The 15471-nt window shown below is 31.2% G+C and overlaps 1 protein-coding gene across 4 annotated transcripts in view; it reads right to left on the reverse strand.

The window, feature by feature from the left end:
- The window catches only part of LOC143085465 (sodium- and chloride-dependent creatine transporter 1-like), a 37152-nt gene that overhangs the window by 1828 nt on the left and 19853 nt on the right, over nucleotides 1-15471 (reverse strand). For 3 of the 4 annotated variants that reach the window (XM_076261822.1, XM_076261821.1, XM_076261824.1), the window contains 10 exons: nucleotides 13309-13570; nucleotides 12306-12438; nucleotides 10989-11123; nucleotides 7845-7948; nucleotides 5691-5815; nucleotides 4165-4277; nucleotides 3536-3673; nucleotides 3044-3143; nucleotides 2234-2334; nucleotides 586-762 (listed from right to left, as the gene is read on the reverse strand). In XM_076261822.1, the coding sequence (XP_076117937.1) occupies nucleotides 586-762; nucleotides 2234-2334; nucleotides 3044-3143; nucleotides 3536-3673; nucleotides 4165-4277; nucleotides 5691-5815; nucleotides 7845-7948; nucleotides 10989-11123; nucleotides 12306-12438; nucleotides 13309-13570 (1388 nt within the window). Of the gene's footprint in view, nucleotides 1-585; nucleotides 763-2233; nucleotides 2335-3043; nucleotides 3144-3535; nucleotides 3674-4164; nucleotides 4278-5690; nucleotides 5816-7356; nucleotides 7461-7844; nucleotides 7949-10988; nucleotides 11124-12305; nucleotides 12439-13308; nucleotides 13571-15471 lie in introns of all 4 variants that reach the window. The other variant, XM_076261823.1, reaches the window with a different exon arrangement.

The raw sequence follows: 15471 nt of genomic DNA on the forward strand, positions 1-15471 counted from the left end.
AGCTGTATTGCAGCAAGAGCTAATTCAAATATTTCTACAATTTATAGTATTTTTTAAAAATTAGATAAAAGGTACTTCAATAAACTAAAATTCAAGTCTAAAGCAAATTTTTTCAATGTGAGATTTAAAACAATTTGTCGTCTTGACTTCTTGATTACATCACATATATTTTAATAGTTATTCTTTGCTTAACGACAGGAAGCAATGCATAACGGTCATATGTGGTATATTCGCTCATTTATCCATAACTCTTTTCAACAGATGAAGATTGGATTTAGCATTTAGAGAATTCATTGAATTATTACAATTTTAATCTTTTGAGACATTGACTGTTATGACACTTGACAATTATGTGAAAAATTTAATATCCACAGCCTCTTCTAGATATTTTAACGTTGTGTTATTATACTTTTATAAAAATTTTGTTATGAAATTTATTTATCGATCTTCTATTAATACATTTTCGAGGTTTCCAAAAACAAAAGGAAATTCGCCTCCCCCCTTTTCAATTTAATAGATAAAAGGGGATTAAATTTGAAATTGCAATATTTTATTGATATGTTAGCCATAAGGATAGTAACTTACACTTGGTTTCAGACCATATCTCCATATCTGGAACGGTACCATACCAGGAATGAAGACAGCGGCAAAAGCAGCCATACTCCATCCGATTGCAATAGCCCACTGTGGATAAATGTAGTCCCCTGATGGTCTACCATAAGTCAATTCTGAGTAATTAATTGTACTCATAATAAAAATAGCCTAAAATATAAAAAAAGCGATTTTGTAAATAAAAAACATTTAAACAAAAAACGGTATAACTCTTTATTCAAATAAATATTAAAAAGGGATATTTTGAGAATTGTCGAGTTTTTTTTCCTATTGCATTCGAAACAGTGTAAAGCATGAACTTAGATATAACTCATATGATTGAATTTACCCGTTTGTTTTTAGCGGCTCTACAACGTTTGTATACGGTTCTGGTTTTTCAGATATTTTGGCCTCGAACATTCATGGAGAGACATCGATTGCCGAAACGTGCAGTTAACTCGGTAACGTAAATGAAATTATAAATATTGTGTAGACTTATAAAAAAGAAGATGTCGTATGACTACCAATGAGACAACTGTCCACAAGAGACCAAAATGACACAGACATTAACAACTATAGGTCACCTTACTGCCTTCAACGATGAGCAAATCCCATACTGCATAGTCAGCTATAAAAGGCCCCGATATGACAATGTAAAACAATTCAAACGAGAAAACTAACGGCCTTATTTACATAAAAAAAAACAAAGAAAAAAAAAATTGTCTGTGAAGACTACAGTTACGAAAACAAAGTCCTTACATTTTCTTAAGACACCACAAAATCATTGGACATGTTTATCCAATCTTATTTGAAAGTTAAACTAGTCGACAGTTTTTAGCTCTAGTTAAAGCTCCCTCCAACACTAGAACTGATCGCCCCTGTTCGCTGTGAGTTTCAACAAAGTATAATCATGGTAAAGAGTGGTGTCATGAAAAAGACTTTAAATCCGATTGGTTTTCGTGACATTTCAGAAAAAGTGGAAAATAATTTATTTTTCAATTCTCATCGGGGTAATATAATATTGTTCATCAGCAAATGTCGGAAGTTTTGCCTTCAATAAGATGACATCCACTTTCACGTACTCGAGAAATGCCAGTAATTTATCTTGATAACATATAAAGGTTTTAATTTCAAATTCAAATTGTTTATTTGGATGAACGTGCTTGGATCTTAGAAAGCAAATTTGAGTTTTAGTCATTCCGGTTACTACGAAAGAGTGTCAATTTAAATACAAATTTGATAACAAAATGTTTTTGGATCAAATGGCTGTTCCACAGATAGTATAGAAAATCTTGTTTAAAATTTTGCAGGTTACAAAATCTTTTCTGATACAAATGTACATGACGCAAATCTTTGGTAATACAGTGAAACCTGTTTGAACCGAACCTCTTCGGTACTTAAGATTTTGTTCGGTTTTGGTCGATGTTCGGTTCTATCAGGTTCACAACGCACAGGTGCTTACGAACATGTTTGGTTTATACAGGTTTTCGGTTTATACAGGATTCGTTTTAGTCAGGTTTCGCTGTAGTATTATTAATTATAATTTCATCCGGTTCATTCAAAAATATAGAATCATCCACTTTTTTTTAAGTCTTAACTTAAGCAGTGGATGCTTATTGTTTAAAAACGGTTATTTTATTACCATACAGAAAGCTGGTGCCATACCGGTCCAACAGATCATCATATATGGATTAATTTTAAAGCCTAACATCATTTGAATGTTATCATAGAAACGTTGAATTCCTGAAATACAATGAAAATTCAAATTAGATTCCAAATTTATATGTATAATGATGAATAATGGTTCAATAAAATACACGTCATCAATATATATTTTGAATTAGACTATTTACCGGATTTGTAATAACATAAGCAACACGACGGGTGCCACATGTGGAGCAGGATCTGCTTACCCTTCCGGAGCACATGAGATCACCCCAAGATTTTAGTGGGGTTCGTGTTGCTTAGTCTTTAGTTTTCTATGTTGTGTCTTCTGTACTATTATTTGTCTGGATGTCTTTTTATTTTTAGCCATTGCGTTGTCAGTTTATTTTCTATCTATGAGTTGGATTCTCCCTCTGGTATCTTTCGTCCCTCTTGAATCAATCTCTGTAATGGTCATTGTGATTCTAACATCGGTCCTGACCAATTAAACAAACGACGCCAAATGTATTCGGAAGATTCACTCAAGGTTTTTATTACTGGATTATTTACCAATTTTCCCTGATTTAAAATGATATTCAAGCATTTGTATAGTTAAGTTATGAAATTTAACTTTCATGAGATGATAGTACAAGACAGAAAGTCTGAGACAGGATGTAAATAAATTTCTTAAACATTTCTGAATGATCTCAAGTGAAAATTTTAATTTATATAAATACATATATATATATAAAATGTGAATTAAATTTGAATACGTTACCAATTCTGATACAACAAAGAAATTATTTACCATATATCCATGCAATTGCAATGCACTCAAAGGCGCCAACAAAAAGAATGATTCGACTTCCTGAATAATAATCAAACAATTGGAAAACATACATTCCGCCCTGAAAAGAGTAAAAACAAAGGATTACTTTTGTGGCTGACTTTGATTATAAATGTAGAACAAAAATCATAATGATTCTTAGAAATATATTGCTCAAATAATTGATAACTGCTCAATGTTCCATCGTGTTACCAAAAACAATTACATATCGATTGAAATTTAGCAAAACAAATTCCAAAATTCTACAAACTTTTTTTTCATATTAATTTTGGGGTCTGTAGTGAACGAGGAATCAACAATAAAGCCCAAAACGGTTCTTAATAAATTGAACTCAATATGGATGATTTATTTTTCGGAATATTGAGATTAACTATATATAACATTAGAGAATTTGAAAAAGTTTTTGTTATTGTCAGTGGAAGGAGAGGTTTATAACAATGAAAATGTACATACATTCATCACCATGGGAATTCCAACGAAGAAGTTTAGTATACAAATACAACCAATGAAAACCTCTCTTCTATATCCTTTCCTTAGATAGCCTGGCCATTGGTCCACAACAGCAGTGACGACACCTTCCACACCAACAAACTAATAATTAAATATATTAATATATTCATATATATGTATCTTCATTTTGTATATACTGGTTAAACTTCAATTAATGCCGAACTATAACTGTTATGCCTCGCTCAATTGTTACATCAATTATATTTCTTTTCTCCCTACGAGATGTAATTGGAAACATTCATTTGGGTCTATAATGTATGCCCAAAAAAGAAACTCGCGCTTACGGATGTTTTTTTTTTCTTCTATTTGTTGTGTTTCTGTGGTACTATTTCATCCAGGTTTCGGGTCAATTCTCGTATGATAGAGGCAAATATAACTAACCCTCTTGATTCATCTTGATTCAATTATGGTCATAAACGATAACACTTGTCTCAATTGTTAGTGCAAAATGGACAATGTCATAGTTAAAAACTCAACATTGATAAAGATTTTTTTTTAAATTTAAAATATATGTATCTGAACATTACAGAAGAAATTTATTATAAAATAAATTAAATTTAGACAATGTTTACCTGGCTATCAAGTCCCAACAGTATTACCATGAGAAAAAAGATACATGACCAAATTGGCGCTCCAGGTAATTTTGTCACGGCTTTTGGGTATGCTATGAATGCAAGTCCAGGTCCTGTAAAAAGTAAAATCACAAAAAAACTGAACTCCGAGGATAATTTAAAAAATCCCAAATCAAATGGCAAAATCATATGCTCAAACACATCAAACTAATTGACAACAACTGTCATTTTCCTGACTTGGTACAGGCATTTTCTTACGTAGAACATAGTTGATTTAGACTGGTTTTATAGCTAGCTAAACCTCTCATTTGTATGTCAGCCGTATAAAATTCCATTATATTGACAATTGTAAAGTTCAATTCATGTTACTACAAGAATATAACAGTCAGCAGTGCTAAATTGATTTAGTAGTCCTATATTCTGTAGTTTATAAAGACAAATTTTGTCTTTTCTGTATTACGCGTTCCACTTTACAATGATTTTCAAAGTCAAAAATCGGAGGTTACTAGCAAGTTCCATTAGTTATCTTAAACACTAAGATTAAAGCAAAACACACCAAAAATATTAAACATAACAGTTAAAGCAGTCATAACAAGAATGTGTCCCTAGTACAAGGATGCCCCATCAGCACAATCATTTTCCATGTTCAGTGGACCGTGAAAATGGGGGGAAATCTCTAATTTGGCATTAAAATTAGAAAGATCATATTATAGGGAACATGTGTACAAAGTTTCAAGTTCTTTGGACTTTAACTTCATTAAAAACTACCTCGACCAAAAACTTTAACCTGAAGCGGGACAGACGGACGAACGAACAGACGGACGAACGAACGGACGCACAGACCAGAAAACATAATGCCCTTAAATGAGGCATTAAAGATAACCAAAAATCTAAGCCAACCCCAGTACTTATTATAAATAATTCTTAAAACATGACAAAACTTTGCCAAATACTTTTAAAAATATAAAATTAAATGTAAATAGCTGATTGTAAAGGCTGAAACATTTAAAAATATTGACTTCATTTAACAGTTACTCATGTTGGCCAAAATACGTATGAGGGAGAGTTTAATTCCCAATTTGTTCGTCATCGATCGCGTTATAGAAACCTCTAGACACCATTCCAGATGATGATAAACCATTATCAATTTTTTTTTAAAACAATTAGAAATTTTTAAACAGAAGATAGTCATGATAGTCAAACTTATATTTTATCAATGAGATTATTTTATCAAAGATTAATATAGATTTATTTATTTCTTGCAAGATCATTTGTACACTGTTAATATAAACTTACTCTCTTTTTACTTTTATTTAAATGTAAGTGTAATCTAATAATTTGATTTTAAGTACGTATTTTTTATTTTTTTTTAAAGTTGACCCTGCAAGTAGCGTGAATATTCTATACAAGAAGACGTTTTAAAAGTAATACATATACCTCTTGCTTAAGGTTTTTTCTAGGTTAATTGACTGGTTTTTTTTTATTAAAGCATCACTGAATAATCATAAATTCTTAGAATTTCCTACCAGATTCTGCTACCTTGTCCACAGTAACACCTTGTTCATACGCCATGTTGCCAAGAATTGTAAAGATGATAAAACCTGCAAAAATACTGGTTCCACTGTTCGTACAGGCAAATAGAATGGCATCTCTGTAACAATAAATTATCAAAATAATTAAAAATAAGGTAAATAGAATAAAAATTTTGAATGTTATGTTTCGCGTTCCTGTAAATTATTATTTTGTCTTTAATAGTGATCAGTTACACATTTTTAATTTGAATTAAGTTTCATTATTGAATGGTTGAAAGTCGCATACAGATAACCTTCATGAAATATTCTTAATTTTATCTGAAAACAATGACTAACAAATTAATCAATAAAGATGGATTTAAATACGTCATGTCTACATTACTAATAAATAACTACTATATGTGTACATGTATTGCTGTCTTATCCCAATTACAGAGCTAACCTAACAATAGAACATTCAACTTAAGTAGGCTAAATGCTTGCCAAATTTACTAGCTTGTACATAACTGATACTTGAAGACAATGTCATATTAGTAGGCGGAGTTTCAAAATGAACAATTCAAAATGTGGTATATATGTAGTAGAAATAGGACAATTATCCACGAAAGATCAAAGACAATTTAATTTAACTTAACTACTTAAGCAAAATGTATAAGAATGGTCAGTTTTTATGCAAATCTAAACGAATTTTGTAGGCAAACCTACCAAATAAAACGTGAGGGAATCCAAATTGCACCTTTTCTTTACAGATTTTTTAACTTTCCATTCTCAGGAGTACCCAAATAACATCCATGCGTAACTTCACATCCGTATTAGTCTAATATCCGATGTTTTATTTTATTTCTCCAAATATTTAGATCATTTTGACTCTATTTATGCTTTCCATTCATTTTTAAAGAAATGCATGGGTTGCCTGTAACATATTTTAATTACCCATTTTTAACAAAAGACTTTTGTGGACGTCGCATGGCGACATTTTGGATGATTTTACTTTTCCCAGTGAATACTTCAACTGAATAAAAATGTGAACCGTTTTGCATATCTAAATATATTTTAGCTATGTTGAAAGACATGAATAATGTCAAATCATCAAAATACAAAATGTTCAGTCTCTTAGAAAAGTTGTAAGATTTCCGCTGCTGTTTTTTTTTTTCTAAATGGATGCAATTTGAGTACTGTGGCGTTAGTATGTAGCTTTACTTATACTCTTTCTATACGTATACCTAAATTACTTTACGAGTCTGAATTTGATTCATATTTGAAAATACATTCCGAATCAGCCAATAAACAATAAGTGTAAGAAATATGATAAAATATGTTATGTGCCGTGCTTATGCATTGGAAAGCTGAGTGCGAATGAATTGTATGCTAAATGCTTAACGTTCACATTTAATTATTTCATGCAAATTCAGGGCAAGAAATCATGCATACATAGGGCAAGGAACATGCCATATGAAGGGCGAAAACTATGAACAATTTATACAAAAGGAAGATTCTAAAAGGTGGAACATGAGGGATGAAGAGAAGGAAAATTCAACCTGCCATTGGAAAACAATAGCATGCTAGATACAAATATATATATTTATCTATTATTTTTCTGAAAAGCTATGGTCTAATCTTGAATATCAATGATTCTGTGTTCATCAATCATCTAGTTTACCTGTGCGAATTAGCATTGAACTTATTATAACTTCCGAGGCATGTTAGAGCTCCAACAGCTATAGAATACGAGAAAAATATTTGTGTCCCAGCATCTATCCAAACCTATATCATTAAAGAGTTAGGAAAACATACATATTTATCATTTACTTAAAAAAAACTCCTACAAAATGTGTGTCATGAAAAGCGGAAAGATACCAAGGGGAGAACCGAAAGGGTTTACAAACTTAATTTCTACAAAAGATATAGGTCATTGAATCAAATGTCAAAAAACATCCTCGAATTGTTGACTAGATATTCAAATCATGCTTCTTCATCATATGAATAAAATATGATGTTTCACATGACAATGTTATATACGCTTGCGTATTTTTATAAAGCGTTTTCATATAAAAAATTTAGTATCTATCTAAAATGTTAGTAATATAACAGTAAAACAGTAAATGGGCTCAACCATAACGACCATTACCTCTGATAAAATATTATTACCTGTACGAGTTATCTTTAAACTTATTATAACTTCCCAGGGCCGTGAGTGCTCCAATAGATATAGAATATGAGAAAAATATTTGTGTTCCAGCATCAACCCATACCTAAAATAATTTCAGATTTTTTTTTCAAACCAATTAAATCAAAATATGTTTTATGATAGAGTTGCATGACTTTCTCATTATGCATCTTTTGAAAGTGTTACTGCATCTGGGAAATTTGAGATAATGGCACTATTCCTGTTTATTGAACACTTATTGTTCTGTTTAGAACTAAATGAAAAATAAAATAATTATTTATTACTTCTAAATGTAAATCCGATGTAACTGTCTCATATCTTATAGGCTGAAGCCACTCAGATATGTTGTGTCATAACCACGTTGCATTGTCAGTCACATTATAGGATTACAAAATCACATTGTTATACTACAAATTCACATTGTAATACTATAAATTTATATTGTAATACTACAAATTCACATTGTCATATTACAAATTCACATTATTATACTACAAATTCACATTGTAATACTACAAATTCACATTGTCATACTACATATTCACATTGTAATACTACAAATTCACATTGTAGTACTACAAATTCACATTGTAGTACTACAAATGTTGTCATAGTAATATTACACATTTGAATTGCAACACTACACATTAAAACTTTAACACTACACATTAACATATAGAACAACCATACATTGTCTCGCAATATCAAAGTAATTTGTACAAGGCTTAGAAACAGGTAGAAAGCGAGGCTGTGCCGAGCATTTCTATCTGTTTCGAGCCGAATACAAATATCATTTATATTTCAAGACAATGTATGGTTATTCTTTATATACTGCAACTCTTATAACTGTTCAAAATGTAGTATTTGGGGTAAAAACCATCATTTTTTAATTTGGAGCAGACGACGTAAATATTCCTCGAACCTGTATGTTATATTGACGTCATAAATAAAACTCTACGGAAACGCATTGCCAACGTCACAAACAAGGCGATATGTGGTCAGAGATTGTATATACAGTCAATGCAATCTGACTGCTCAAATAGCACAGCTGTAGTATTGTAATTGTAAGTGTGTATTGTAATATCACAAATTCACATTGTAATCTTACACATTCTTATAATATTATCAATTGTTAAGTAACACTAAAATACTAAAAATTCACAATGTAATATAATTCATTCACATTGTAAAATAGCGCCTTCCCATTGTAATATTACCAATTCACATTGTTATGATACAAATTAACATTGTTATACTACAAATTCGCATTGAAATACTACAAATACATATTGTGATGTTACACATTCACGTTGCAATATCATTCGTTCACATTATGATATAAACACACTCACATTGCATCCTTGCCACACAAAAGAAGACAATGGGGCATGTTTCCTAGATTCAAATTCTCAACTGCCTTCACAAAGAAACCAAAAAGGTCAAATTGCGTAGACTATCAATAGAATTGTTTGAGTGTAAGCATTGAGGTCTTGAAGACAGAGAGTTGAATATATATGTACAGATTTCCTTTCATTGGCCAGAAACATGATAAATGTAGTCTGTCAAGTTATTAAGCAATATAAACTAGTTACCCAGAAAATATGTCATTCCGCAACAGATCCCAAAAAGTGATGATGTATTCATGGCGAATACACTCTGCCAATGCTATTAGGATTCAATTCGTTTTCAGATTCTGTTGATGCTTTTAGCTGATTTATTTGGATAAGGTTGACAATGATGAGAATGTGTAATAGTCATAATTTATATATGTTACAGTGAAGTTGTAGAATTAGTGATTATATATTATCCCTGACAATTTCAGGGATTGTGTATAATCACAGGTAATTTTAGTGATTAGATAGAAGTACTAAATTTTTCCAGGAATTTTCCATAACAACTAGAAAGTTTTTTTTAGGGATTTTACATAAAAACAGAAAAGAAAGAGACAATGAATAAAAGAAAAATAATTTATTCTTTAAAATCATGTTCAAACACCTTAAGGAATATATATTTTGAAATCAGAAGCCCCATGGGGCTATTAAACATCAGTTACCATGGTGAAAATATTTGTTATGATTATAACATTGCTTAATTAGCATTAAAACAATACTCAAAGCGTCCAACTTCAAAACATCCCTTGCCTGTAGGAATTATCTTTGAACTGATTATATCTTCCCAGAGTAGTCAATGCTCCGAGTGATATTGAATACGAGAAACATATTTGGGTTCCAGCATCAACCCATACCTAAAATTATTTACGATTATTTTTTCTTAGATAATTTTTAATAACAAGAATATGTGGCTTGTATGCGAATTAGACAACTCTCCATCAGATATTGAGAACGTGTAATTCATAAATGCCTAATTTGCAAATAAATAATTAAAAAAATTTATATTGAAATAGAATACAAAATTTCAATCCTAGTATCTATGATGAATTCAATTTTAGTTTTTTTTTAAACTCGTTTTGCCAAGAACAACGTAAGCTTGTAAAAAGTACCCTGAAATCACTTATAATGCACAATAATGACGCTTAAAAATACAAAATGTTTTAAGCTAATATTATATTTTATTCAATTTGCGAATGTTGGAAGCACGTTTATGAGATGATTTCAATACTAGTACTGCTACTTTGGAAATCTATTGCTATCTTTCTATTAACAATATTGCCTGTGCATAAAACAATTGAATTATGCTGAAGTGTTTACACAGCTACAACAATTAACAAATAAGTCACGAAATCTTTTTAAAAATGGTTAAACACCAAAACACGAAGACCACAAAACAGTACGAGCTAAAAACTAAAATGTTGGACAAATATTTCGAGTTAAGGTACATTCCATTGCATTGAGTGGTCTTCTTTTTTTACCATTTTATTATTTTTTTCTTTATTATTGTTATCATTTCGCAATATTAATTTTGTTCATCAGAGGGATACATGTTTTTAATAATTAAATAGTTAGGCATTGATAATTGTGTTATTAAAACTTAACATGGCAGATTTCTTACAAGAGTAGCCCGCGATCGAGAGCTGTTGCTTTTTATAGTACATAATTAATAAAACATTTTACTTTTTCAATGATGATTGCTAATAGGCCACCTTTAACTCTCTGAATAAATTTTACCTCCATATTTGCCATTTTCTCCCAAACTGGCGTCACGTAAAATCGTACACCTTCTCCAGCCCCATCCAATAAGGAGTTTCTGATCAGCAATATTGTCATAAAGATATACGGTGAAGTGGCAGTCACGTACATTACCTACAGAAAACAATACATCACATCAGAGATTTGGAGATATTTTGATACTAAAAAAATGATAAATGAAGTCCCTTTGGTGGCCTTCGGCTGTTGTTTCTGCTCTATGGTCGGGTTTTTGTCTCTTTGACACATTCCCCATTTCCATTCTCAATTTTATCGTAAACTCAAAAATACAGACCGTTTAAGATTGTGACTGAAAAAAAATTCTGGTGAATCGATACTCTATTGTTTATTTTATTTTTTTATCTATTTCACTATAGACATTCCAGAGAAAACGCAGCATAAAATTTATTGTTTTTGAAAATAAATAGATTGAATCTGATTTTCTTATTATGGTTGAAATCAGTAGCATCGAGTTTCTTTTGAATATGTTTTGTAGGGTAAAAATCTGAAAGTTTTAAAACATATTGAAACTTGATATCAAAGTCTCTATATAATAAAATAAAGTCAAAATGGTTGTTGTTGAAGACATTTTTATCAGTATTTCAAATTTTGGTACGAATTATTTCTTCGAATATGATATGATGTGTATCTGAAAGGCATCATAAAATTGTAATACCACCAAATCATAGAACGTCACATCCAGTTACATACACAAAAGGTTCGAAAAAAATATTCCCTTGAATATGACAGTTGTAGGAAATTAATTCTACATTTCATTGCAGTAAAAAAAATCTGAGTAATAAACAAATATCTTAGCTTTTTTACGCACCATTATATTGTTTTATTTGGTGTTTTTATGAAATATTTTGGGAACATGGTTACTAAAGCTTGTACAAAGTGATGTTTAATTTCTTATATGCCATGAAATATATTATGTGACATTTTGTCTGAAGTACATGTAGCGGACAGCATATAACTTAACTCATGTCCAGAAGTTTAGTTGTGATTCAGGGTGACCGTCTTAGATAAATACTAAAATACTTGATAAAGCTATAAAAAAAACTGCAGTTTAGTAATTTTTAGGGATTTACATCTATAATTTGGTTATGCATTTAAAAAAATATCATAATATAATTCCGATTTTTTTGTATTCGAAACTCAAAGTACACTCATTAAGCTGTCATACTTCAAGTAAAGATTAAAAGACATTTTGATAATGGCCATGGTATTAACTAACCCGGAGTGAATTATAGCTTGAATTCTTAATTTGAACATTACGATAATTTCAATAAGATTTACCTTTCCTGAGGATTTGATTCCTTTACAGATACAAAGATAAACAACAATCCAAGCAAATAATAAACAAAGACAAATGTCCCATTTCACAACTCCCATGTCATGTATTCCTTCTGATATGCCTAAAGCTTTGTTTCTGAAAGAGACAAAACGTGTATATGGAATTTGATGCGACTGTCATACAAGTGAGAGGTATAGCTAACCAGTTTCAATCCACCATTTTTTATACTTAAGAAATTATGCGTACAAAGTCAGGAATATGACAGTTGTTGTCCATTCGTTTTATATGTTTGAGCTTTTGATTTTGTCATTTGATTAGGGACTTTCCGTTTGGAATTTTCCTCGGAGTTCAATATTTTTATAATTTACTTTTTATATGAGAATGAACCATATGTTTTGTTTAAATCTCAGTTGTATCAATAACCATTAAGCATCGTAGCCATGAAGACAGAGGACTGAATATTTATGTACAGGTTTTAAGAAGAGTTATTCCTAATGTTCTACACCAGTAACCAAACTGGTACCGTGTTTTAAGGCCAGAAATATAATCAGTGTAGTCTGATTAGTGATAAAGCTATCATGGCGAATACATCAATACTATCAATACTACTTAAGACTCGATTCTGTTTCGACGCTGGGCTAATAAATTTGGATAAGGACGAGACGAATGAAAATGTGTAATAGCGTACATTCTTATACATGTATATAGGTAGAAAACTGGTCATAATGGCTGAAGTAACACAAGGAAAACGTGCTCGTTTAAAACAATCCTAGAGCTGTTCCTTTGCTTTAATATTTTTTTGTAGTAGTTGAGTGTGTAACTAGGAATTATATTATTCTTCATTACCATGGCCACTTGTTGCACTTTTTTCCAGTACAATTTCTTCAATGTACACTGGTTTTTTTTATTGAACATGAAGATAAAAAAAAACTTTGATGTCGTGGTTTAGTATACAGATTTATAAATATAAATATGTCAAAAATAATATGTATAAATGGTTCTTACTCCCAAAATTCTGTAGTTGGATCCAGTTTCAAAGTTTGATTGGAGCAATACGTGAGGTTTCCGAACTTTTCTGTATTATTACAGTCGATATTTCTTACATTGACGAAGTCAACACAGTATTTGTTCCATTCATGGCCACATTTGGCCCATGGAAGATCCCCTGTTGTGAAGGAACTGAAGAAGTAATAAAACGCCCATGCCAGTATGACATTATAGTAGCAGTTGAGGAAGAATACAATGATTGTCGTAGATATACCAATACCTGAAAAAAACAATCACAGGTTATTATATGACAACCTTTGCTTGAAAAGTTCATAGTTGGATCAACTTTTGCAAACTGATAAAAACAGTGTAGTCTTTCGAAAACAAGATTATCACCAAGGCAACGGTAAGCACTACTGTTATTCTTTTTCTATATAGTTGAATTAGACAGATCGTTTTATTTTACCATAAACAGTTATCAAAGGTACCAGGTTTATATTTTAATACGCCAGACGCGCGTTTCGTTTACATAAGACTCATCAGTGACGCTCAGATCAAAATGATTATAAAGTTAAAAAAGGACAAACTTGTTGAGCATTGAAAAAACCCAAAATTCCAAAAAGTTGTGTCAAATACGGTTAAGATAGTCTATGCCTGGGACAAGAAAATCCTTAGTATTTCGAAATATTCATACTTGTGTAAAGCGAAATTTATAAAAAAAAAATTACTATATAAATGATATCCATGTCAACACCGAAGTGATGACTACTGGGCTGGTGATACCCACGGGGACGAAACGTCCACTAGCAGTGGCATCGACCCAGTGTTGTAAATAGTTATCGAAGGTACCAGGCTTATATTTTAATATGCCAGACGCGCGTTTCGTCTACATAAAACTCATCAGTGACGCTCAGATCAAAATGATTATAAAGTTAAAAAAGGACAAACTTGTAGAGCATTGAAGACCCAAAATTCCAAAAGTTGTGTCAAATACGGCTAGGATAGTCTATGCCTTGAATAAGAAAATCCTTAGTATTTCGAAAAATTCATACTTTTGTAAAAAGGAAATTTATAAGAATTACCATATAAATGATATCCATGTCAACACCGAAGTGATGACTACTGGGTTGGTGATACCCACGGGGATAAAACGTCCACCAGCAGTGGCATCGACCCAGTGGTGTAAATAGTTATCGAAGGTACCAGGCTGGTATTTTAATATGCTAGACGCGCGTTTCGTCTACATAAGACTCATCAGTGACGCTCAGATCAAAATAGTTATAAAGCCAAGTAAGTACAAAGTTGAAGAGCATTGAGGACCAAAAAAATTCCAAAAGGTTGTGCCAAGTACAGCTAATGTAGGCTATGCATTGAATAAGAAAATCCTTGGTAATTCGAAATTAATTCCATTACAGATGCAACTGTGATTCATAACAAAGATAACATGTCTTTTATCTAGGGTCGTAATTGGTGCTCATATGAATACATACAATCTGTTGATAAACTTTATTGCTGAAAAAATACAGCTACAACATTGTTGGCTACTTTGGCGGTCGATACGAACACAAAATGATTAACGAAATTTGCGATATCATCGGTATTATTACGTCTCAGAACAAAAGAAAGAAAATTAAGAATCTCCTATAATTTTGGTAAATGACCTTTCTTGAGCTATTAAGTTTTATATGAAAAAATAAATGGGTGTTATGGGGCAAAATATTTTACATTGTATTGTATGGAAAAACACCAAGGAGTCCGAACATTTGACACAAATTCCAAAACCTCACCTACGTACATCCTTAATTGAAATAATTAAACAGATTTAATCAAATTTTTTATCCGATTTATTCCGTTTACTCTTATTTTTACAATAGAACAAAAGAGCATCTTAAAGAACCTGACAACACCTTTTCCAATTTGTTTTCGATATAAGACAATATTTTAAAAAAGTGTTTATCCTCACTTTATTGAATGATGTTGATGTCCACTATTATAATATAGCTATAGACGCTGGGACTATTATACTAACAGGTGCATGGTGGGGCCTACTTTTGTAGTTCTAATTATAGAACCTAGTGTACATATTTTCACGAAGTCATATGCTAATGCCACCTGAAGACCATTACTTAGCACAGTTAAACCTGTTTATATTAAAATATTGTACATAGGAAAAAAAGGAGT

Source organism: Mytilus galloprovincialis, chromosome 8 (genome assembly GCF_965363235.1).
Source record: "Mytilus galloprovincialis chromosome 8, xbMytGall1.hap1.1, whole genome shotgun sequence".
NCBI classification, from domain to species: Eukaryota; Metazoa; Mollusca; class Bivalvia; order Mytilida; family Mytilidae; genus Mytilus; species Mytilus galloprovincialis.